General features: G+C 41.3%; 1 protein-coding gene across 1 annotated transcript in view; it reads left to right on the top strand.

Annotated features, from left to right (window-relative positions):
- The first annotated feature begins 217 nt into the window (after positions 1-217).
- The window catches only part of LOC124788617 (sialin-like), a 44149-nt gene continuing 17271 nt past the window's right edge, over positions 218-27095 (top strand). Inside the window, exons 1-4 of the mRNA XM_047255887.1 lie at positions 218-430; positions 6546-6698; positions 16808-16940; positions 21382-21623. Of these exons, the coding sequence (XP_047111843.1) occupies positions 218-430; positions 6546-6698; positions 16808-16940; positions 21382-21623 (741 nt within the window). The remainder of the gene's footprint in view (positions 431-6545; positions 6699-16807; positions 16941-21381; positions 21624-27095) is intronic.

The raw sequence follows: 27095 nt of genomic DNA, 5'->3' as shown, positions 1-27095 counted from the left end.
CAATGCTTTGTTAGAGGCGTTTCACCGTATACACGCTGGAAAAAGTATATTTAGAATATGACATCTGGGCCACTAGAGTCAACCATATACATTGGAGTCCAAACGAAGAAGTGATACGTGTATGTAATCCCTGTGAACAATACCAGCGCCACATGAATGCTGGAGTGTTTTCTCCCCAAGATTTAATTGAAAAGCGCAACTTGTTTGTCGTGCAGGGATGTACGGTGGTATGGTGATCTCGATGGCGGCAACGGGCGCTCTATGCGCGACGTCGGTACGCTGGCCGCTGACCTTCTACGTGTTTGGCGGCGTCGGGCTGCTATGGTGCCTGCCATGGTGGCTGCTAGCTGCCGACTCGCCGGCGCTGCACAGGAACAACGACCCGGCTGAGCGTCGATACATCGAGGCCACTATACAATCGAGTGCCAAGGTGCAGTGTCTTCTTTTTTGCGTTGTCAGTCTACCGACAGGTTGCACGCGTCCCATCATCGCTTCCTCTCCCAAGTCAACTTCTTCCTCTCAGAGTAGCACTTACACCCAACATACTCAGTTATTTATTGGATATGTTCCAATCTCTTTCTTTTCTACCAGTTTTGCCCTCTACAGCTGCCTCTAGTAGAATGAAAGTTGTTGCCTGCTGTCTTAACCTATGTCCAAGTATCCTGTATTTCCTTCTTCCTCGCTCATGCTGTCGGCGACATACTCATGTCTTATCTTCCGAATCCACGTAATTTTCAACATCCTGTAATATTATGATTCAAAAGATTTTTATTATTTTTCGATTTTTCCACAGTCCATATTGTGCTTCAACGTGATTTTCAGAAATTTCTTTCTCAAATTAAGGGCTACGTTCGATAGCAACAGATTCCTCTTTGTGAGTAATTCCCTCTTTGGCAACCTAATCTGCTTCTTACATCCTCCTTGCTTTCTGCTTTGTCCGTCGTTTTATTTTGTTTACAAGGAAGCGGAAGTGCTTAACTTTCGACTGCAGGGGTTGGACAAAATTATGAAATAAACTACGTGAAATACATGCTTGAACATAAATACAGATGCTAGTCAAGCCTGCACGTTGCCCTGTTGAACCGTGAATTTACTTTCAAAACTTTTTCTTAAGAATTTGCTTGATTTACTAGCGATTCATCAAGAACATTAACACATTTAATCACACTATGTGAGCGTGGAAGTAGTTCCAGTGGGAAACTGATGAAAACAAATCAAATTTCTTTCAACAAATGAAAATTTTATTCCTAAAAGCCTATTTCTTTAAACAGATTAAAAATTATAATCAGAAAGCACCCTCTAAATATCAAGTTACAATTTATTCAGAGGCAGAAAGAAGAAATTTTGACTGTATGTGCTTTCGGGCTGAGAACCTTTCCGCTCCATTTTGACATGGCCGTTGTCACGACAGCTCACAACAACCTCTGAAAGACTACACTGGTGCAAATCTGCAATACACCAGATTACTTTAAACTAAAAATTTTAACAACTCACACAAGCACATAAACTATGCACCCCGTAGGAGGGATGGAAATGGTACAAAACACTAACATTAAAATCTTACGGTGGAAGGGTGGCAACTTCATATACTAAAATGACCATTTAAATAAAAACCCGTGAAATGCAGTCTTACAGAAAATATACAAGGTTGACCACACATGCTCTACATTACACATATATCGCCTCTCAAGATGATAGGCAAGATAAAAACATATTTCAGGAATTGGGCCGTTACACTTCAAGCAAAAATTCGTTAACACCGGATCCGACAAGCATGACAGAGGCAGCTATTAACGTACGGCAGACCGACAGAAAGACAGACAGACACCAACTGCCTAACAAATGCGGACGAGAGACAGACGAGCAAGCTGGGGACGAGAGACTGACCCAGGCTCACCAACTGGCGAGCTCATAGCGCCCCTTAAACGCACGTGAACAGGCAACCTTTCCCATTTCCCACCACAGGCAGACACCAAAGCTGCGATTGCCACAGCAGCGCCACCGCCAGAAACGGAGGCCGACTGCTTCACGCTTCGCGCTGCGGCGCGCTCTTCAAAACAGCAATTTTTACCACGGCTCACCTGTCATATATGACACCTGCGCAATATCCTCAAGGCACTATAAGTGTCAGTTGTGGTCAGAACAGTATTCAGTAGTCGTGAGGACATTATATCGGAACTAAGTAAACTGCTGGTGTTCCCTTGGTGGGTGCTTCCGTGAGCAAGGTTGCCAAGGTGTTTGGTGGTGGTCCAAGAAGCACCCTATCGAAGACATACACCGCTTGCAGGGAAAGCAGAAAAATATCATCTGCTAAAACATGCCCGGAAGTGTGTTACGAGTGATCGTGGCTTATGTCAAGTGGAGAGGATTGTGACGAGAAGTAGAAAGCTGACAGCTGCAAAAGTACTAGAGAACTGAATATCGCTCTCGCGAACCCTGTCAGCACTAAGACGACGGCAGCTCCATAAACTCGGAACTGCAGGCCGAGATGGAATTCCAAAACCTCTCACCAGTGTCTAAATACCCTCAGTAGAAAACACGCGGTGCTAAGCCACAAAACCGGGACTGTGGAGCAATGGAAGGGAAGAATGTCATTTGGTCGGATGAGTGTTGATTCACACTGTTTACTACTTTTGGCCGAATTTACAGCCCAGGAGTGAAAGAATGAGGTAGAGGCTCTGTGCTGATTGAGGGAGCTATATCGTGGTATTCCATGGGCCCCGTGGTTACTCTGCGAGGTCGCATTACTTTCAAGGATTTAGCTGATGAGATCCATTCCATGATAAAATGTTTATTTCCCAATGGTGGTGGTGTGTTCCAACTTGACAGGGCCCCTGTGATACAGCTCGCCTCATCCAGGACTAATTTTTTTAGCACAAGTATCAACTGTCGCATCTCGCCTGGGCACCACAACCACCAGTTCTCAATACTATTGAGCCTTTGTGGTCTACTTTGGAAAGAAGGGTGCGTGATCGCTATTCACCTCCATTGTCGTTATCTGAACTTGCCACTATTTTGCAAGAAAATGATATAAGATTCCCCTGAAAACCCTATAGGAACTGTATTTATCCAAAACGAAACGACTGGAAGCTGTTTTGAAGTCGAATGGTTTAGTCATGGTAATTCATTGGGTTTGTGGAGTCTTCGTATCTTTATCAACGCCCTGTATGTTGCCCCTAGGTATTACGCAAGTTTGTCGCTATTCCCATTTCTGCCACAAATTACTTTCGTCTTTCTTTGGTATACTGTCAATATTCTGTACTCATCAGACTCTATAAACCTTCCAAAAAACCCCTTAATTCCTTCTCACATTCACTGAGAAAAGAAAGGTCATAACCGTGCCTAATTATTGATGTCGTTTCATTTGGAATTTCAATCCAATACCTGAATGTTTCTTTTATTTCCATCATTCCTTCTTCGATGTGTAAATTCAACAGCAGGTCCAAAATGGTTCAAATGACTCTGAACACTATGGCACTTAACTTCTGAGGTCATCAGTCCCCTAGAACATAGAACTACTTAAACCTAATATAAGAACATCACACACGTCCAGGCCCGAGGCAGGATTCGTACCTGCGACCGTAGCGGTCGCGCGGTTCCAGACTGTAGCGCCTAGAACTGTTCAGCCATCCCGGCCGGCACAACAGCAGGAATGAAGTACTATTTTCCCTGTCGTATACTCTTTGTAATCAGTGCACTTCGTTCTTGGTCTCTCACTCCTATTGTTGCCACTTCGTTCTTGCACGATTTGTACACCGAAACGCCAAAGAAACTGGCCAAGAGCATTCAAATATAGAGATATTTATACAGCCAGAATATGGCGCTGCGGTCGGCAACGCCCATATAAGACAACAAGTGTCTGACGCAGTTGTTAGATCGGTTACTGCTGCTACAATGGCAGGTTATCAAGATTTAAGTGACTTTGAACGTGGTGTTACAGTCAGCGCTCGAGCGATGGGATATAGCATCTCCGAGGTAACGATGAAGTGGGCATTTTCCCGTACGACCATTTCACGAGTGTACCGCGAATATCAGTATTCCGGTAAAACATCAAATCACCGACATCGCTGTGGCTGGAAAAAACTGCTGCAGGAACGGTATCAACGACGACTGAAGAGAATCTTTCAACGTGACAGAAGTGCAACCCTTCCAGAGAACTGGAAATAAGCAACAATAATACCATACTGAATATATCAGGTATTTACAGTAGTTATTTCAAGTAAGGAGACAAAAGTAATTGGGAAAACAATAGGTTCATTTCTGTGCTAAGCGCTGGGTATAAAATATATTCTAAAGTAGAGAACAGCACTAATTGTTGAAAACATTATGTTAGAAGAGCAAACAGGCTTTAGAAAAGACAGATCGTGCATAGACATGGCGTTAGCCAGAAGCCAAATCTTTGAGAACACAAAGACGTATTTTTGGCTCTGAGCACTATGCGACTTAACTTCTGAGGTCACCAGTCGCCTAGAATTTAGAACTAATTAACTAACTAACCTAAGGACATCACACACATCCATGCCCGAGGCAGGATTCGAACCTGCGACCGTAGCGGTCGCTCGGTTCCAGACTGCTGCGCCTAGAACCGCACGGCCACTCTGGCCGGCAGAACACAAAGAGTTCAATAGAATGATACATCTACTCTTTCTAGACTATGGGAAAGCTTTCCATAAAGTTAACAGAGAAAAGCTTTTGTGAGTTACCTCTGCAAGTAGAAAGCATGTACCAAGAATCAGAAAGCGAAATTGCAGGAAATCGAAAATCCTTGACGAGGACAAATTTGAGAGTAAGACAAAGATGCAGTCTCTCTCCGATTCTTCTTAACATTTATACTGACGACATGCTGAGGCAATGGATAAGTAAAATTAAGCTTTTATGCTTATGAATTCAACAAAAGGAACTTCTGTGTGAAACTACCCTTTACTGATGATAAAATCGTGATTACTGACAGCGAGTGCATATCCTAAAATTCGGGAGGACGACGGTTTAATCCCGCGTCTGGCCATCCTGATTTAGGTTTTCCGTGGTTTCCCTAAATCGCTCCAGGCAAATGCTGGGATGGTTCCCTTGAAAGGGCACGGCCGACTTCCTTCCCCGTCCTTCCCTAATCCGATGAGACCGATGACATCGCAGTTTGGTCTCTTCCCCCCAAACAACCCAACCAAGCACATCCTAAAGTGCTGCTCATATTTTATCCACAACAGTTAAGTTACATAATCTGCTAGTGTCTTCAAATAAAACAAAAGTATGACTTTCAGAGGGCGGGAGCAATCCCAGCAGAATTTCAGAAAATAATCATAAATTAGGAAGAGTAAATTCGCTCCAGTTCTTAACTACTTTATGACAGAAATGAACGTACAAAGGGAAGTACTAACATTTAATTATATTAATGTTCAATATGCAGCACCCTCAGCATTAAAGTAAGAAAGGAAAATCTGCTCAAGTTCTGTATAACGATGTCGGTACCAACTGTGACATATGGAAGTCACTAGTGAAATGTGACAAAAAGAAATGAAAAAGAATACACTCATCGGAGATGCGATTCCTAAGAAGAGTAGGTGGGTACACAACCCGACTGGAGGAGGAATGCTGACATCAGAGAAGAACTAGCACTGAAAATCTTCAATGAGCAGATCAATGAATACAGGAACAGCTGGAAGGACAATGTTACAAGAATGGAAGACGACAGAATACCAAAATTAATAAAGAAATATTACCCAGTGGGCAAAAGATCTTTACGAAGACATGCAGAAAGAAAAAGAAGAGTTTTATTTAGAATTTAGCGGTGAGTAGGGTCGGCTCCGGGAGCTAGGTAGTTTTGAATAGAGGTCAAAGAACCTACCCCTAGAACACAATGACAAACAGTAAATTCTCCCTCCTTCGCAAGCATCGGCAATTCACGCCTCGAATGCAACTGTTACATTGCTTTAATGCACGTAAAGTTGATTAGGAACGTTGTTTGTCGTATAAGTCGGTTCTGGCTTTGTTAGTTGGTACTGATTTGGTCTCGCTTTACTTACAGTCGTACCGTAAACGCTCTATGGAATTTTAGGCCATCAACTTAGAATCCATTTTATCAGTCTTCGTTGAAGGGTGGCAACGAATTTAAGGTCCCTACCTCCAGAGTGCAACACCCAAAGAATTCAACAAAGCAACAACCAATCACCAGTCCAGTCAGACCAGCGCCTCTAGCGGTATAGCATAAAGAAAATAAAAAATTGTGAATCCAAAAGGCATTTTTCCTTTTAGTGCAATACTGTCTTATTTGTTGCATATGTACCGAAGTAAGATTTTCATTGTGTTCATGTTGCAGTTTTAATTGTGACTGCTCTGTAATGATGATAATTATGTGATTACTTTCCGAATACTTCCATAATTTCACTATTACGCGCCAGTTCAAGGATAAGGCCTAAGAGACAGGGCCATAATTTCTCTCTTGACTGTCGTTTCACTTCTCGTCTGTTTTGGCAATCTGTGCACTAGCCCTCGGACAATATAGAGTAGTCAGCAGTTGTAACCTGTGCACTACGTTTCTGATGTTGCAGCAAAAACTGCCTGTGCCGTGGAGGAGCCTGCTGTCGACGCCAGCTATCTGGGCCCTGGTCGTCTACCTCATGGCCTCGGACATTACTCTGTGCCTGCTACTGTCTTCGCTGCCGCTCTACATTGCCGACATCTTGCACTTTGACGTGGAAAGTGTAAGTGTAGAAAAACTTTTGCGTACCAATGTTACCAGCGGAAACAAATCCTTATGACACATACAGCGACACTTGTTCGTGTAGCTTCGCTTGGTGACTGGTTCATTTTTGCGATGAAGACATTAAATTTATTTTGTTACATCACTAACGAGGTTAGGGTCACTCGTTTGAATTTCATTGCTGAGGGAAAAGGAGAAAAGTTCTCCACTTGACAGCTACATTTCTCTACGTAGTCTCCTTATCAATCAATCTACACCGTTCAAAGATATTTCAATGAGTAGATTCAAGGAGACGTTACGTCACTACACAAGGAACCTGTAACTGAGCTCCCTCAAACAATTTTGTAACCTGTGCACTACGTTCGCAGCTCAACACGAGATAGGGTTTGCAGATCTAGAGACAAATGTCATCAAAATAATATTTATTCTGCAATATATCCTCTTTGGACAAGTGAGCGTCTCATTTAGCGAGGGAACAGGTGGTGTGAACTAAGTGTAACTATGACTTTAGAGTGAGTGTGTTATTCCGAATTACAGCCGCTGCGGTGACTACAGCCGTTATAAAATACGTTAAATTTATCAGCAATTGCGAATTTCGACAACCATCTGCTGTAGAATGGAATGACGACAATAAAAATTTCTGCCGGACCTGAGCGAGTCCGTATATACCGCTTATCGCGAGAGGTCGCCTTAGTATTTGGCTATCCGCGAGTGACTCACGGCCAGACTCAAACTTCCATATGTCGTCAACATAGGCACTGCAAAATCGTATTTATCCGCCAACACCATGCAAGCACTTGCAGAAAATGTCTCGCCTGTACGGGAATAGACGTAATGGATGTATGAATACAGGTTGCAGACACAGGGTTGACGGCATTTGGAAGTTTGAGTCTGTCTACGAGTCGTACAGGGATAGCTAAATGGTAAGGCGATCGCTCGTGATAAGCGGGAAACCCGGGTTCGAGTCCCGGTCTAACACAAATTTGCATTATACTCACTCCAATCTACAGATGATGGTTGTCCATATTTGCAGTCGTGAATACGTTTAACGTAAGTGTAACTATAGTCATTAACAAATAAACGAACCAGCAGGACGAAGAATCCTCACTGGCTTATCGGACACGACAAGTCACCAGGACGCTCTGGGAGAGAAGCGGTTTGGAGAGCCCGCTGCTGTGGAACACTTTGCTGCTGGACGTTATTTGAGGCACCCCATCTGCTGCTGGGAGGTCGCTCAAGACTTTAACCCTGAGCGTAAGCAGTGCCGATCAGTCGCGGTAGAAATCTGGTCTAGTCTTTCTCCGCCGCACCCTCTGTGTAAACAACGACCAGCTGCCCAGTAATGGGGACTCACAACGTCAACTGAAGATCGGTGCACCTCCGTGAGATTCCCGTGCGTAGTACAAGAGCTGGGTAATGCGTCAGGGACAAACTCACCCTCCAATGTTCTCGAGGCATATTACTTAAGTATTGCGTTTGTAACATGACTAGCACTCACGAGATCGGAGGTGCTTTAATTTGATTTGAGTATGGCAGCCCGTCGGTGGGCCTCTGCTTTGAGGTTTGACTGAAAGCGAAGGACGCCTGATGGTTAGGCCAGGTAGTGACCGCTCAGCCCACACCGTCCAGAGGTGACGTCACACGAGCAGATACGACTCGCACGAAGACTAGACAGTTTTGTAAACGTTTACGTGCTTCATAGATCATAAAACTTACGGCGTGTTGAGATACATCAGTTTCGAGAGCAGAGCAAGAGATTTAGTTGACACTTGGACTACGCAAATGACATGCGTAATTTGTCATAGAGTCGGAAAGGTATCTGTAACGGACTTTTCCCTAAATATTTAATAAAAATTGGAAGTACTTAACTATAAGAGAGGTCGACTCATCAGATTAAAGCCCTCATCGAGACGCATTGAATGAATGATCTACATATTTTCTTTCATTTTTAAATGGAAAGTAAGAGGGTGTTTAACAAAGTGATGGTAAAACTGAGCTTAATTAATGAACCGAGACAGATTCACGATCAGCGTGCCCATGTGTGTTGATGAAAGTAAACATGTTTCTCATACAACATTTAGATTGTAAGTTTTATATGTTTAATTATATATTTCAGTTATTTAAGCACACTTTTTCGTACTTTCGCCCGTGATTTAAACGTCGTTACGAAATTTGAACTGCAGAAGTGCAAAGAGCAGGTCATTCCCTTCAAGACAGGTGTGTCATTCAAGTGTGTACTGTAATGATTAGAGGCATGCTAAGAAATGATCAATTCTTTTGAACTCTACAATCATTCGAATTAGATTTGTGGGCGAACTACTTGATGTATTATTAAGTAAATATATCACATCAGTTAGGTTTTCATCGCGCTTCTAACGACGGACGTAACCTTAAGACTGAACTTCCGCACAAAAAGGTGTAATCTGGACTAGTGGTTACTCTAACATTAATTTATGGAATTAACGGGATCTGGGGAAACCCACTTATAAGTGGGGACTTCCGTATTGTCACTTCCGTAATGAATCGGACACAGTTGAAGACGCAGGTTCTGTGTTGGTCTGGGCGTTGATTTTGCCGCAGGCTTTTATGAACTGTGGAGTTTTTTCGGGACGTTAGGCACTACACTTAGAATTACTTTCGTGGCGCTTCACTTTGGGCTCTGAAAATTTCACAGCAGTCACTTACAATTATTTTGTCTCAGGTTAGGTGGAACTGGTGATTTTCGTGTGTAGAACAGAGTCGGAATAAGAGTAATATCCTACTGAGTTGGACTCTTAACTCAGACTCTTTAGTGTGGTTTCTAGCAGTACTTGACACATAGAATTATTATGTCGAGTGACGTATGGGCAATCATTTACTGTGATTAGGAATGATCTGAATACCTAACGTTTTGGTCTGTGAACACATGCTTTATTACTGGTTTTATTTTAAATTTATAGTGAGTTTCTAATAACGATATCGGGACTCACGCTACTTTAGATCTATCAATTGAAGACATATTTAAAGTCTGAAAACGAGTCGGTGATCGTATTTTGGCACTTTATTTTACAGATCTTTCTTAATCACACAAACTTTCACACTTCACTACTACGGTTTCGGCTACTACCATGTTCAGATCTGTTTTGTTTGTGACAGATCTGAAAATGGGAGCAGCCGAGACCGGTAATAGTGAAATGTGAAAGTTTATGTGATCAATACGGACCAGTAAAATAAAACTTTAGACCCAATTAGCAACAGTGAATAGATTAACCATAAGTCTGATATTTCATTTCTGAAAAAGTTTAATAAACTGTTAATTCTCAACTTTAAACTCGTACTTGGCGAATATAATTTTGCATGCAGCACTTATCAGCAATATATTACTTATTCTGATTGTGCATCTGGGACAATTGATTATTTTTATTCAGAAAGCAACAGATATGGTAACAGCATCCATCATAAGGATGAGCAAAAGATATTATAATTCATAAAACTTTTGATCAGTAACTACATAAACACAACTAAAACGAAGTGCAACTCCACGTATTACGATCTGTCCATGCTAATCATTGTGGATTTCTGTCATTACTACTTGAGTCTCTATACATATCCATAGGTAGTAGTGCTAGCATTTCAGCACTCATAAATGAGTTTGCGATGCGTAAGTTGGAAACAATCGAAGAAAACAAGAATTCCGTTATACAGGTAGGAACTGGTGCTTACGTATTGAGGAAAAATATAAGCAAACGAGTCATCCAAGGCATATGGAAAACAATGTACTTGACTTTTGATGGTTAACTGTGTTGTTACAGTTTGCCAAAATAAAGACTGCAACAGAACCGAACTTCTCAACATGACGAATGTGAGAAGGACAAATATTTCCTTTTCCCCTTCATTCTCATGCTTAAATTGTTTAAAAAATGCGCTGAGACAGATTCGATTAAACTTCAAATGTGCCATTTAATTTCTCAGCCAACTTTCCTCCAATGAACCACCATATGTTCAGTTCGAAATGAAGTTTGACTTTGGCGAAATCAAGGTATTACAGAATTTTTGTCAGGACCAAAAATCATCTGAATGATGGCAGATTTTCATGTAAGGAAACCGTCCACCACACGGCGAATTTAAAGAGGTCGTGGCGAGTCGCCTACCAGGTAGCTACTCCTCCTTTCCAGCAGGAAGTGTTTACCTAGGCCATGGAAACGCTTTCACACAACCCCGCTAGTTCCAAGGTACGCTGACAATTGGTGGATCTGTGCAATGTTCTAGTGCCAAAGGAGAAACACAGAACGAAGTGCCACAAGTGGGGCAGTACTGTGTGGATCCTGCCTTCTAACACTGAAACGCCCGACATCTCTCCCATAAGAGTCCACCTGCCAATGTTTTGTTTATCTGGAAGTAATAAATAACGCCAAAGGAACTGACCCTGAGATGATAATTAATACAATGAGCATATTTTTACTGTATCTTTAATCATAATGTGTGATGGAGGTTGCAAATTTTTCAGAATAAGTTTTGTAACGGGATGACTGCGATCATTTTAGCTACAGACTAGAATGAAACAAATTTTATGGAAATAAATGCAGTTATAAAATAATTAGTTACATTTTTGCAATTGATGCACCTAATCTTTTCACCTAATGTTCAATGCAAATGCCGCGCGCAAGTGCAGTTTTCACGTTTAATACATGTAATATTATTTCTAAAGCTAGGTTGTACAATATACCCACCGCTATAAAAACAAGGTACTCAAAGTGACCTTAATAGGAGTTGTACGACTATACACAGTAGCTTGCCAGTGTGGGCTGACAAAGTTGAACTACAGATTCGAACTTGGTACATTCCATTTTTCCCATTGACATAATAACTTGGTGAACAGAAGCATTGTCTAGATTTTTCTTTTACGATCTAATTATGTTGTCGCATCCTTTATCTTGTCGTCTGATTGATCCAAAACACTTACGTAGTATTGGTCAGCTACTGGTCTCCCCCCTCCCCCCCCCCCCGTCCCCGCCCCCTATAATATAATAAATATAAAGAATATCTTTTGCAATCAAGATGATGAAAGTAAAATGATCCTGGCGATTAAGCTACGCCACTTTCTTCAGCGGCTACAACAACATGACGTTTCGAACTCTGCCGAGATTCCATTCAGGATTCTTCAAATGATTTTAGGGATTAGGTGGATGAACGCTATTTCTGCGTTAGGTAATGGATCCCAGATCTCACCCAAAATAACAAATCGTAGCGTAAAATCAATTTATTTTTGAAAAGTATCCATACATCGTAGAAATCTTCGCTTCCGCATTTGCGGAAACGAAGTCCATCCTCGTCCATCCTCGCTTAATGGTGTACATATGACGCCCGCTGTTTCATTCATCCTCATCATAAATCATTCAGTTCTATATAGGACATTTTCTCGATGTTTTCGTCGTTTTCAAGAGAAATATGGACACATTACTATTAAATTTTTCGTTTCTGAAAATAAAATAATCCCGTGATCAGGCCTAGAGGACCATGCGATTTTTACCGGCCTCTGTATCATTCTGACATCATTTAAAGATGAAGGTTTAACGTGCCACTCTCGAAGCTGTTGTCAACTTTCCAGACTGCTGCTTCTCATTCAAGTATCCCTTCAGCTGGGCTCACGAGAATAAATGCACCCCATTCCAGTCGCCTCACCTACGAAACAATCACTGGCAACACCGGGAGATCAACCTCGGACCTCCGCACGGCAGTTAGACTTTCTGACTGCTCAGTTTCTTTCCTTTTTTTGTATCTGTCGAAAATAGCGTTCTTACGCAACTAAAAGAAATTTGTATGAATATTCGTTGTATATAATATGCGTCAAAGAAAGAAATTTGTCACAGCATTGTATTTCTTATTACGCATTCGAACGAAAACGTACTTTGAAAAACCGTATAAACGAACTTTTTCATTTGTCAAGTCGACACTTGGCTCACTTTACAACACAAATAAAATTTTTGGGAACAGGGCCATTCCTCTACTAAGAAAAATAATATTTTCCTAGCCCTTGTTTTTGGAGAAAGGAAGAACTGCAGAGTGTCCTTGAAGATCCGCTATCATTTCAATAAAATGTTGACTCGGAAACTATTAGATTTAGAGCATCATGGTTTGCTGTAAAACATTTATCAGCTCTCAAAGCTATTTTCAGAATTTCAATGTGCGTCCTACTCGCCACTCGTAGAACATCAAGGCGATATTGAGTTCTGCCCAAGAAGGGGTCGCTGCTGAAGTATCATTTCTGATTGCTTCATTGACTAGTGCCGAACGGAACCAATGTCAACCATTGTTGCTGTGTACACGTAATCCTTGAAGTAGCCCCACAAAGCAATGTGTAATGGAGTCGCATCGGGAGAGGGCGGGGGCCATGTGATAAAATCATCACGACCCATCCATCTCTCAGGAAATGTGTCATTCAGTACGTCCCGCAGTACGGGGCCGCCATCACACCCGAAGATTATAGACGGCTGCAGCTCTTCAATCAGCGGTAGCAGCAACTATTCGAACATATCCAGGTAAACATTTCCCGTTACGGTTTCTCTGTGAAGAACAATGAGCCCATCACCGCATCGTGCATTACCCCGCACCTAACATTAAAATTCGGGCTATCACTGTTGTATTCAAGCTCGCTGTTTGAGTTTTAGGAGCCGCAAATTGTAATGTCCTCCTCCCACCATTTTCATATATTCCAAATCAAATCTGCAGGAAAGTTCAAACGGGAAAAAAGAGCACTGAGAGTTGTAAACGTTTCACAATAAACCAAGACTGTCCATCTGTAACAGTTTCCAAGTTATTATCTTTTGAAATGATAGCAAGGTTCTAAGAACATCCTGTATTGCTCTGGTGTGCTGTCTGTTTAGCTGTCAGTAGAAATTGAACTCAGATGGAGTAAGAAAAGGGTTAGGGCAGGAAATATTTTGTAGTGTTTTTACAGCGACCATCGCGGATTCGCCTCAGATGACTGAGGGAAACCTAAATCAGGAAATCCAATTGGGGATTTGAGTTCTTTTGTGAACAACCCGTATCCATTGGGCTTACTACTGTCCCTCACTGTTCACACAAAGGCAGCGTGACATGCCACATAGGGTCTCAAATTTGTGAATACGGTATACACCCGTAGTATAATGAAAAATTTTGACCTACTTCCTTCAATATGCTTTTCATCAGTTACTTCTGTCTAGTTGACAGATCTAAAATTTATTTTCGCCTTTAAGAATCACTGAATATGAGCAAATGCTAAATATGAATATACTAGTATTAGAAAAACTGTTTCCAAACAGCTGTCTACTATTTCACGTAATGGATAGTGACTGGTTTCTGAACGTACGGTTCGATTATCATGCGATTTCCACAGTCTTTAATGCAAAAGAATATGTTACAGTCTTTTTCATAAGAGTGTAACTTTTTATAGATACATTAAAACTGACTGTTTGCATTTGATAATGGAGTTATATTTTCTGACGCTTTTTTACTATAGACGACGAGTTAATAAAGATAACAGATTGGAAAATAAATATGCTATACATTCAAGTTTATACAGCTGCGGACCCACAACACTTCATCGTGAAGATGAAGAAACTAAAGCAAATGTTGACTAATTTACTAACTCCTTATGCAAAACAGTGTCTTAGATGTCACAGAAAACGAAATATTTTGTATCCAGAAAGAAACTATTCACAACCGTGACAATGTACGATTGTTAAAGAAGTTTAATTTAAGTGTTTTTATGTCAAACAATTTTTGTAATTTTTATTTATTTACGACGATTTAGACCTCTGGTAGCTCGTCTTTACACACAGAAGGGAAGGCCTCGGACACGGTCAACAGATTCGGCTCATATTTGGCAGGTCGCTTGCGTACAGCCTAAAGTGAAAGACTGCAATATATTTTGGCCCTATAACCCCGTTTATGAGAAAAGTACCCCTAAAGTTCATGACACGCTTTCGAATCCGAATTGACATATAATTGAAAACTGAGATTTTTTTCATCAACGTAGATAGCGGTCCGCAAAAGCGTATTTTCCTAGAAATCGAAGAAAGGATTTTTTTCGACTGCCGCTCATGAACCGACAAGGTATGCGTTGTTAAACGAAAGTGCAGCTGGAGTAGCGATCAAGACATCTGGCAGGGAACTAGAGAATCTGTGTTCGCAGTTGTAGTCCGCAGTTTTTTTCATTTGTATTCTTTGATAGGACTAGGATGATTAACTAGATAAGTTGGTCAGTAGGGTATAACGACGTGGTCTAGTAAGGAACTTACAATCCTTGGTGTAAGAAAACGAAGGATTTCTGCGAAGGCGAGCATTAGACGGACTTTTTCTCGTAAGGAAAAACTAAGCCTTGTCGCAGTTGGTAGTATACATAAAATAACGCATTCGTACAGGGCGCAGTATTGTATCATAGCGTCTGGAAAACTGTTGCCTAAAATTTCCACTTGCTTATAAGACTGGTGATTAATTTGGTTCTCGTATAGCAGAGGTCAATTGTTTAACCAACTCGTTAAAAAAATGAGCAACAAAAAGACTGTTGGAGAGTTAGTTCTCGGCCAACTCGGCCTTTGTCAGAAGCAGACAACATACACACACGCACACACTCACGCAAACGCAACTCACACACATATGACCACAATCTCTGGCAGTTAGAGTTAGCCTGTCAGTCTGGCTCTAGCTGCGAGAGACTGTGGTCATGTGCGTGTGTGCGTGTGTGTATGGTGTCTACTTTTGACAGAGACCATGTTGACCTTTCTGCATCTTCGCTATATAGTGAGTAGCAACTATCCTTTTCATGATATTGTTACATTCCATCCTAGATTTTCCATCGTTAAAAAATGTGTACGTTACCAGCTCAAAATCTGAGAAATTGACAAACACAATTTAGAAAACATATCCTGACGCCATTTTAATACCATACGCTGCTTATAAAAGTTTTTGTCCGATATTGAATTCTTGGCGCGGACAAACTAACACCGCCATGTGTGATAGCATGCTTATAGATGACGAGAGTCAACCGACGCACGGTAGAAGTAATACCGCCAAACTGCGCCCTTATGTGCCAGCTATGTGATGTTTATTTTTATCGCAGAGTTGAAAACTTTTTCCCCAGGATTCAAAATTGCAGTCTGTTTCTGGAAATCCAGTGGGAATTCCGCAACAGAGTGGATGCAATAACAATCCACAGTATAATTTATGATCAACTTACAGCAACTATTTTTCGGGCATTATTATAGTATGAATTGTTTGCTTCAAAAATTAATTTCCGAAAAAGAGATATTTTAAAATTAAATCACGTTTGTTTTCCTCCTAATCTTCGAAAGGAATGATGTACATGTGCGAAGATTGCGTTCCTTAGATGTTCTTGGTGCCGAAAGTATATGTTCATCGAATGCGTACAAGGCAAGTAGGCCTACCATCCATCTAGTTGTTCGAAGGAAACTGAGGACATGTAACAGAGTGAGAGACAAAGTAATTGTAAAGCGACCGGGACTAAATTTTTAATTCTTTTCTAATCCAAGTCATTTGACAGATTTATTTGCCTACCTTGTTATTACTCATTATTTTACTTACCTCATTAACCATCTGTACCTATCAATTTCGAAATGGAAAAAATACAAATAGAACAACTGTAGAATAAAACTGGCAACCGAACACAGGTTTCTGCTCAGCAGCCAGATAACTTGGTCGCTACGCCAGCGGCTCTTACATTTAACACTTCCTAGCTTATAGGTACGTAAGCGGCAACCGAAAGAGTTTCTTTCCTCGACTTCTGTGAAACTAGGCGTTTGCGGACGCATTATATGTTGATGAAAAGTGCTCAGTTTTCAATTATGTATCAGTCGCATCAATTCTAAGTCGATTGCACCTCAGAGCTAGCGGTTGTTGAGCCAAAATATCTTGCAGTCCTTCGTTTTAGTTAATGCAGAAGCAACCTGCCTAATATGAGCCAAATCTGTTGGCAGTATCTAAGGCCTTCCCCTTGTTAGTATTAATAAATGTTGTAGAGTATATGCAGTACAAATAAACAGATGTGACAACAATTGTTACTAATCCATCTAGTTGTTTATACTCTGAAAAGTATTGCAAAAATGATCGTAGTACCTGTATTTTACACAGAATGCTATCCTGTCTTCTGTTCCTCAAATCACCGGCTCAGTTGGCAATTTGCTGTTTGGATGGTTGGTTGACTTCATTTACCGGAAGGGATGCGTGTCAAAAATTAGTGGCTTCCGTATCATAAATGGAATAGGTAAGTATAAGCATTTTTGTGTTTAGACCCTCTTTGCGAGAGTTTTTACCTAGTGTGCTAGTTAATGAGTGAAAGCAGAAAATGACACGTTATATTAAGAAAGGCGATAATAATAATTATTTTTACACATTATTTCACTTTCCAGAATGCTCTCAGGGTCTGTTTAACAATTTCTAGATTTCCAATTGGGTTTTCGGTTATCGACTGGGGAGCACACTGTCTATTGATTTGTTTATTTAATATGACTGCAAGTATAGTTTGAAAGAGTATGCGGAATCAAATTATTGACCAACTCATTAGGAATGCACACAGTCCACTGTGAATGATCTCCAACTCTCTGCTTGAGCAAGGTGTAAGTGCCAAATGGAACATTGTTGTGATCTCTCTACTTTGCTTTTATCTCCTTCCATGTCATATCCTTCTCTTGCCCCTTGGCAATGTTTTCAAGAGAAGTCATAGTGACATTACTAAATGCGACGTTCTCCAAATACATGATAATGAAATTTTTTTCTTTGAGATCCTATAAAGGACCTCAAAAACACTTCAGAAACCACGTTATATCGAGCATGAATGCAGACAGCGTGTAACTGAACTCTTGAGGACACAGTAACCATCTGACAGAGTGACCATGAGTCAGTTTCACACTCATTAAAAGTTCCAACACTCTGTGCTCAGTACAAACCTTGGTTGATCCACCAAATAAGTAGCAGCTATGGCCAATACAATCGATAAAGTCTCAACTCCAGTTAATCAATAGTTCACACTTCATGTGCACCCGGCTTGAAAAAGCGATTGTATGCTACTACACAACTCCATCTACCTCAAATTCCTGGAATAGTTCAGAACCAAAAACCATCTTAGAGATGTCCTTGCTTAGGTAAAAATCCTTACTCAACTCTGGATGAGAAAGGAGAGGAGCCTCCAAAAGAACCTGTTTTATACTGTCAGTGTTTGGGCATACCACTCAAAAGTAGTTTTCTTACCCAGCAATGTACACAAATCTGGCATAGCCAGAACTGTAATATTCAGACCTATTATAAAAACAGATAGATCCCAAAAATCGATGAAGCTGCTTCTTTGTCATAATGGGAAAATCTCTAATTACAGGTGAAATCTTTCATGCAGTCACAAAGTTTCATAATAATTTAATTGTCTCTTTCTGAATTATAACTTCTCCAAATTTACTGTTACACCAAACTGTTTGTAGACACTCAACAAGATATCCAGAACTTTTTATTATATTTCCCCCCAATTCTCTTCTACCATTCACTCTTCATCAACTTATATGGTCAATGTCTTTCTGAGATATGATGAAAAAGTCCTATTTAAACCTCCAGTAAATGCAGCTGAAATGAGATTCAACCCATGGGTAACTTGCAAAACTAATAGTAACAGCCATATCATAAGAATGCTGTGAACATTCAACATGGAGGATGCAGTTAAATTTGCCAGTAGCTAGTTCATAGGTCAATTGAAGATAGGACCTTAATATCCTGAAATTTATCCAGTAACTCATCTCGCATAAATGGTCATGTTTCTGGCACAACAATTGTATTAATGTGCTTGGAATCCACCATCAACTCAAAACTATTTCCCTTCTTCGGCACAACTAACAATGGATTATTATATGAAATGACATAAGATTCAGTCACCCCTCGCTGCAACATTTTCTCAATTTCTGCTCCAACTCTGTCTTTGTAGATTACTGGTGTACGAAACTGTCTGACAAAGAATATCTTTTGTTCCTTAAATTTGAACTGGTATAAAAATCCATTAATAGCACCAGGGTGTTCAGAAAACACTGAAGAATGATGATGCAGTACCTCTAACATATTTCAATTTACTTCCTTATCTGATTCCTAAATACAGTCATCCCAGTTCATACTGTCTTATACAGTACCAACGCATCTTTGGCAATCTAGTAATAGAACTGCATTACCTATACTCTCATTTACAACAGACCTCAAAACAAAAGACAATGTAGCCCATGTAAGAAATTTAAGACAGTCATTTGAGCTCTTCTCGCTAATCACACCCTCAAAAACACTTAACTTCAGTGTAGATGCATTACACTTCAACAACACTTTACTATGACCCAAGTCCATCATATCTTGGCATGTAGACAAAAAATAAACTGTCAATATAACTTAAATAGCCAATCTAGGCGCAACCACAAAATCTGCGTGATCCTTCTTAATGTGACACAAAAATCCATCACTCTTCACTTCAACACTCCTTCCAGGGATTGCCCCCTTCAACTTGGTCCTCCATAAACGAAGAGTATGCCATGAACCTACACCATTACATCTCTGAAACGCCACATCACTCATCATGGATCCCTGGCTATCCATACAAAAAATACAACATATCACAATTGCATAAATATGTATTTGGATCATTGGACCCACTGTAGAATTTGCACACTCTCTTAATGGAAAACCTCCCTCACATCTTAAAATTTCAATACATTCCACTGTTCATAACTAGTGTTCACCATATTTACAGCACCCAATCAGTTGCTGAATGCATTTGTCAGTCATGGGGGGGGGGGGGGGGGGGGCGGGGGGGCTCACAGCACACACATTATTCCATGGCTCAGATGATCACACCTACACCATGTGTAGGCTTAAATCTCTGTCATTCCATGACCATTTCTGTAATTACTTTAAAGTCTAGCATTCCAATTACTACTGCTACTCCTATAATCACTTTTCACATTGCAATATGATCTGTTGTCCTGATGCCTCCACCTGTCATTGCCATCCCTGTCCCAATGTGAATCATATCACTGATGACGGTAATTTCTATTTTGTTGCGTCCTAGGATCAGAATAAACGATTATTGTTCCCATCATGGCATTCTCATCCCCACTGTTAATCTTCAGCTCCTGTAACAAACTATGAAAACCCTCCAAGTCATATTTCACTTAACCAGCAAGAATATTTGGATGTAAATGTGTAGGAAGTTTCATAAGACAAATATGAATGAAATAAGCTGGGCCGCAAGAATTATATAGGAATCGATTTTTTTAAACAATGTGTATTCAAAGGATTTTGCCAGACCACTAAATCCAGAACTGCTAAAATTTTGCATAATAGAATAGTATATTTGACCCTATCCTGGGCTGCCTCAGACCAATATCCAGACAAGAGTAAGTACCTAAACTCTTCATATGATTCATAATTTATAACCATTGTACACATATGTACAGCAGTTCACCTTTCAAGTAACCGCACACAAATTCAATCTTGTGACGAAAATGCCAAATAGGTTGGAGTGAAAAATCGAATTGATCCAGTCAAGGATGAGTGGTGTTGGTTGAATTTCTAACAAAACTGAAACACCAGTTCTCCTACCTGTATCTTAGTTTTCACTTTTCCCATGACTTTTCTTACAGGTTTGCTGTTGTATATGGTCTTTGCTAACCATTGCTTTTCTATTAATGAGACATCACTGTTGGAAGGGAATTTGACATTAGGCTCTTTTATTCCTTCCATAATTTGAGTAGTTGTACATCCTGTACTTTTGAGCCCAAAATTAATATACTTTCAATGTCTTCCATAATTTCTATGCTTATCATGGCAAAAGTCTGACAAAATTTCCCTATCTCTCTCTTGTATAGCATTCTGCATAGTAAGTGGCCATGTACTTTAATTCGACTTTCTGAATCAGCATACTATCTTCCGATTTCTTTGATATAAATTCTCACCCATTTTCAGATAATATAGCTTTAGCTTTGCCTCTTTTTACAAAACAATACTTTATCATTTTATCACACAGAGCTTTACCTTTGCCTTTTCTCATGAAGTATAATTTAATGAATTTAGTTCAAGGGCTACTAGGACATAATGCAAACCTCTTGGTGTTCTTGATAATCGGCCAAACAAATCTAATGCTACCAGTTCTAATACTTCATTGGATACATGAACCACATGAGACCTCTACTTCTTAATTGGTTACTTCAGATTTTTGACACAGGTCACAGGTATTTAATCGTCCATGTACTCTTCTAGACATTTTATTAAAACCACATAGTGCTGACACTTGTTTTGGCTAAGAAAAGAAAAATAAATACTTTGAGTTTTGTAGAAAATGGAATTTTTAAAACCGAGACTGAATATTATGACAGTCTTTCCAGTGTGTTGGCAATGTTCAGCACAGGCATGAATCTTTTTACGTTCAAGAGTAATGTTCTCAGGTTGACGAATTTCTAATAATTGAAATTGGACTTGCAACTACACAGCCAGGCTACTTTCAATATCAATTTCCTACTGATATCGAAGTGATGAATGAAGTAACTATGAAGGGACCGTGTACAGTGTACATTTTAGTAGCCGCACTTGCAGCCATTACAGGTGTACTGCAACTGTGTTTGCGCTGGATGCTGTGTCCTGTGACTAGCAGAAGAGCTGAGCCGACTGCTACGCCCTCTTGCACACAGGGCTGCTGGGTCCCGCGGTGGCGCTGGTGGTGGTGGCGCTGGTGGGCTGCGACTCGGCCGCCATCGTGGCGATGCTGGGGTTCGGCGGTTTCTGCATGGCCGCGCACTGCTCCGCCTTCTATATGAACATGCAGGCCATAGCGCCCAACTTCGCCGGCACTCTCGTCGGCTTTGTCAACACCTTCGCCAACATATCGGGCATCATTGTCCCTTATGTAGTCGGAGCTGTCACCAATGAAAATGTACGTCATATCATCATCACTTGTGGCAAGTAGAAGCAGCTTGACACCTAGTCCACAGTGTAGAAGTGATTAAAAAAAATACCACTTTGAATCTCAGAGCAGCTTAAGAAATGTAGAAGTCGAATCGAGCATTATTTGCCAAATTGCCTGTGCTGACCACATGCCCCTCCATACTCGCATCTAGTGACGCCTGTGGTTGAGGACGACACGGCTGCCGGTCGGTACCGTTGGGCCTTCATGGCCTGTTCGGATGAAGTTTAGTAGTTTAGTGGTGCTATGGCTATGACACAGCGGCACCCAACGAGGAGAGCACGAAAATGTTATACTGTAGAATTCAGTTCCTGTAAGCATAGGCTTCTGTGGCCATTGTCACTAGAGATGGGTCGTTCGCGAACTAATGGGTCCAAAGGAACGGTTCACTAAGATGAACGAAAGGAGAGAGGAACGAATTCTAAGGAACGGTCTTTCATAGTTCACTTCGGTCGCGGATTTCTACTAATAGTTCCCGGGAACGGGAAACGGTCGGTCTCGTTCCCGCAACGGCACGTCGGCCGGTCTCATTCCAACATCGGTCCCTTTCCCGTCTGTCTCGGTCTCGGTCTCGCTCTGGCGGACTCGTCCTTCGCGTGGCAACTCGTCGCAGTTCCACTGCCGTCTGCTCGTAGTTCAGTATCGAGTTGTTGTTCGTTTCGTTCGCTGCGCTCGTCCATTCTAGATCCGTTTCAAACCTTTTTTGAACTCTGATCTTCTGGTTCTTTTCGTATTCGATTTAGCGCCCATGACCGGTCATTAAAATGTATTTTGTAATTACGTAAATTACAAAAAAAATTTCATGGTATGTATAGATACATTTTTTCGGGTAACAAAACAGCATATCAGCTTACTTCACTATTTCGATAAATGGCAGAAGAAATACTTGTAAAAAGGCAAGATTTTTTTTGTTATTACACATGCAAAGGAAGTCAGCACGGCATACAAGAGTGGCCATTTTCCGTCTTTTTTTGATCCAAGGTAAAAGGGCATTTTCATTGTTATGGATGGCAGACCGACTTACAACCGAATGAAGCCCGCGCTCCATAATCGAATGTATGGTGTCACATTTTGTAAAGAGAATATGATTGCTTCTACAATATTATTTCAGTGGTACAGGGTGGCGCACGAAAAATCGGCCCCGAGTACTAGACTCTCATTGTCACCCACCAGTCATCATCTATTGCTTGTAAGTTGTTTGCATTAGCTTTTTTGTTATTTCTTCTCTGCCTAATTATTACATGTTTATCTATTGTGATCGTAGCGGTCAACAAATCGTGCGTAACTGGCGAGCAGTCTGTACTCGGAACCGGTTTTTCGTGTGCCATCTTATATTATTTCACTACGATCAGCCACATAACGCTACAGCTGGCTAAACGAGAGGTTTTGCAGAATCACGAAAATTACAAGTGTGTGAGAATTCTGTTATCAATAAAAATTCTGTATTCCAGGGGGGAGGCAAGTGCCCCCTCTTGGCGCCTTCCATCTCAGTCACCTGTGCTACTAATTTTTCATAAGAACCATATAACAAGCACAAATGAACGGTGAACGAGTAAAAATGAACGGTTCCCAAAAAAGAGCGATCGCCAGTGAACTAGTTCCCAAGGATGAACGAGTTGGCCCATCTCTAATTGTCACAGTTAATAAAATTCTTCTGGATTTGTGACCGTTTGTGTACGACGGCCAACGTTTCGGGCACTATGGTAAGTCGCCTTTCTCAGGGCGTTTCCTCTCTCTCGTTTTTATTTTTTGCTAACTGCTGAGTGAGAACAGTTTGGTTCTTGTATACTGGCGGAATATGCATTTGAAAGGCTACATGCTGCTGGAATTTACGAAATCGGATGCGAGTGTGGACTAGTTTATGCAGACGAGACGGGGTGACCCATTAGCACACGTGTATCTGAACATGAAAGATTTATCCAACTAAGACAGCATGTCAAGTCAGCAGTGAAGAATACTAGGATGAGAGCGGCAAACAGATAGAATTTCGAGAAGCCTGTGTACTGGCGAAACAGCCTCTTATGTTCAGGAGGAAGACTAGAGAGGCGAAAGAAATAGCCAAGCGATCTGTCAGCATGATGAAGAGCACAGGTACCGCCGATTTCCAGCGTCTTGGCTGTCAGCAGTAACAGCACTATGGAACGGCTGCTCACTAGAAGCAACACACACACAGGCACACGTGAGACCACAGCCGCCGTAAGTGCGAAAGTACTGGCACACTTCAGCCGGCACTACGCAGCCAGTAAACAGCACTACGTCACAACGACCGCCAGTTTCCCATTAGCTTTCTTCCACCAGTGGCAAACAATAAGGCAAACACTAATCAAGAACGTCTGTTTCCACCAATGAAAAGAGATAATGAAAACACCAATAAAGGGCGTTTAATACCCCTCCTCCTCACGTTCAGAGGCCTATCAGAGTTCGATAACAGCCTCTTCCGCCAGTACATAAGAACCAAACCTTACTCATTCAGCATTAGCACTTGCAATAGTGGCTGAGAGGTCGGAACTTTTGCACATTGACCCAGAAAAATTTAGTGACAGTGCAGTTACTGATTAAACCAGGTCGAGGTAGTTGCTTAAGCTGAACAGTAAAAATCTAGGCAAAGTTTCAATTGATATCCACAGTTGCTTCCATGCATGCGAGTTTTCCGCTTTGTTTACAGACAAAAGCTTGACTACTAAATAAATTACTGTAACGCCACTAAATTGTTGCAGTATTAAGCTGCACTATACATGCATTATTGCAGTAAGCTCTTCGACATGAGTTGCTCGGAGGTCTGCTGGTTTTGATGATGGAATCTTAAAGCCGAGTGTTCAATTTGTGTTAATGTGTGGAGAACATCAATTTCTAACAAGTATATCAGTAACTAATTTTTATTCTAAGGATTACAACAATGGAGTAAGCTACTGATGGAAAGCAAAAAGGGATTAGATCTGAACTCTCTTATTATTCTGAAACTAATTGTTTTCACAGTAAATGCTCGAAATATCTGCTCCAGACACTGCTAAAAAGTAGATCTTTAGAGAAATTTTGATGTAATCCTCGAAAAAAATTAACAGCTTGTCATAAACGATCGTTGTCTCGAAAATTCTTGCATCTCGTTCGTGAAAAATGTTGACTTCTATGCAGTCGTCGTTGATTGGCTGGTGTTAAATAGCCGAACTTATGCAACGTTTCATGCCTGATCTACAGCGATGTGGCAAATTTTGTTAAAAATGAGATGCCTTAGTTCTCTCTTACCTAACTGTCACATTTTTTAACGTGAAACCTAAATAACTTCCGAACAGAGACAATTTATTAACTGTGTACCTTCTTTTCCAGTACACTGCAGCAGGCATTTGGGAGCAACTTCTTCCCACGCTTCTTTCTACATTACTAGTGCATCAGCAAGCTCATTAACTCTTACATAATAGTACTACGATAAACGCATGTTTGTTAAGATTCATTGTCTCCCAACACCAATGTAAAGGTCGCTACTGGGAAGGAAACCAACATGTAGCCGTCGGTGGATGTACAGTAGCTATTCATGAGCACCTCCAGAGTTTCAGAAGATGAGTGTGAGACAACTGCGAGACATACAGAAAAATGGAACATGTCATTGGATAGGAGATCTCTCCAAACTTCGATTCGTAATTTACGACATGACATAGTTGCATTATGGGAAAGACATGTCAGAAAATCTAGAGAAATCATCTGCTATGCATCAAATCACTTCATGTCTGCAGATAGGCAATCCAGTGAACAGATATCCAAAGTGGGCTGCTGTCGCACCTTCCTGAGCAATTCGTATCAGCGACTTCAGTGAACTGCACAACGCACTGACGTTTGGTGCATCACAAATTTTGCCCATAATGAGCACCTGTAACGTGAGTTAAGATCTTGGAGAGAGTCTCTATCCACTGACACAAGGTTATTTTCTGCTTATTTCGTAGTTTCTGCTCACTTGTCTCCTGAAACTGTAAGATACTTATGAATAATCTTGAAAGAGTAGGCTCATTTGGCTGGAATGCTGTTTGCGGTGGAACTGCTACCGAAGAGACCCATGCAGACATTCTATTGCCATGACTACTGACGTAACCCACCCCTTCGCCATCACTGGTGAACGTACAGTGCGCCTGTACAGGGATCCCATACGACTCCAACTTCACACGTCCCACACCATTACTGAGCCTACACCAGCTTGAACTGTTCCTTGCTGACATGCTAGGTCCATGTATACATGAGGTTGTTTGCATCCCCGTACACGTCCATCTGCTCGATACAATTTGAAACGAGACTCGTCCGACCATATTTTCAGTCATCAACAGTCCAATGTCTGTGTTGAAGGGCTCATGCGAGACGCAAAGCTATGCGTCGAGCTGTCATCAAAGGTACACGATGTTTCCTTGAATGGTTCGCACGCTGACAGTTGTTCATGGCCCAGCATCGAAATCTTTAGCAATTTGCGGAAGGGTTGCACTTCTATCACGTTGAACGATTCTCTTCGGTCGTCGTTGGGCCCGTCTTTGCAGGAACTTTTTCCGCCCGCGGCGATGTCGAAGATTTGATGTTTTACCGGATTCCTGATATTCACGGTGCACTTGTGAAACGGTTGCACTGGAAAATCCCCACTTCATCGCTACTTCGGAGACGCTGTGTCCCACCGCTCGTGCGCCGACTGTAACATCACGCTCAAACTTACCTAAATCTTGAGAACTTGCCATTGTAGCAGCAGTAACCGACCTTACAACTGCACCAGACACTTGTTGTCTTACATTTGCCGACCGCAGCACCGTATTTAATTACGCATGCCTATACCAGTTTCTTTGGCGCTTCAGTGCATTTGCCGGCCGAAGTGGCCGTGCGGTTAAAGGCGCTGCAGTCTGGAACCGCAAGACCGCTACGGTCGCAGGTTCGAATCCTGCCTCGGGCATGGATGTTTGTGATGTCCTTAGGTTAGTTAGGTTTAACTAGTTCTAAGTTCTAGGGGACTAATGACCTCAGCAGTTGAGTCCCATAGTGCTCAGAGCCATTTGAACCATTTTTTCAGTGCATTTCTACAACTTGTTGACTGTTATTTTTCAATCCTACCAAGTTTCAACGTGCACCATTGCTGAAGAACAGCCATGTTCCAAATTGTAAAAAGAAGTTTGTTAGTTCCAAACTTAAGCCTTAGTTTGAGAAAGAAATTTCTCAGCATGTAGGTCGACATTGTTTGAAAGTGAAACATGAACTGTGGTAAAGCAGAAACAAAGAGAAGAGAAGCGTTTTAGATATGTTGCTATAGAAGAATGTTGAAAATTAGTAGGACTAATAAAATAAGAAAAGGAGAAGTTCTCTGTAGGATCAACGAGGAAAGGAATATACATGATCGTAACTGCATCACTGAGTGGGTATTCCTGTCAGTATAGGCAACCATTTTACGTCGTCCACACTTCCACATTTCAACACTTCATCCTC

The sequence above is a fragment of the Schistocerca piceifrons genome, chromosome 3 (genome assembly GCF_021461385.2).
Source record: "Schistocerca piceifrons isolate TAMUIC-IGC-003096 chromosome 3, iqSchPice1.1, whole genome shotgun sequence".
Taxonomy (NCBI): Eukaryota; Metazoa; Arthropoda; class Insecta; order Orthoptera; family Acrididae; genus Schistocerca; species Schistocerca piceifrons.
Note: the sequence above shows the minus strand (reverse complement) of the source record. Positions and strands in the feature narration are given on the sequence as shown.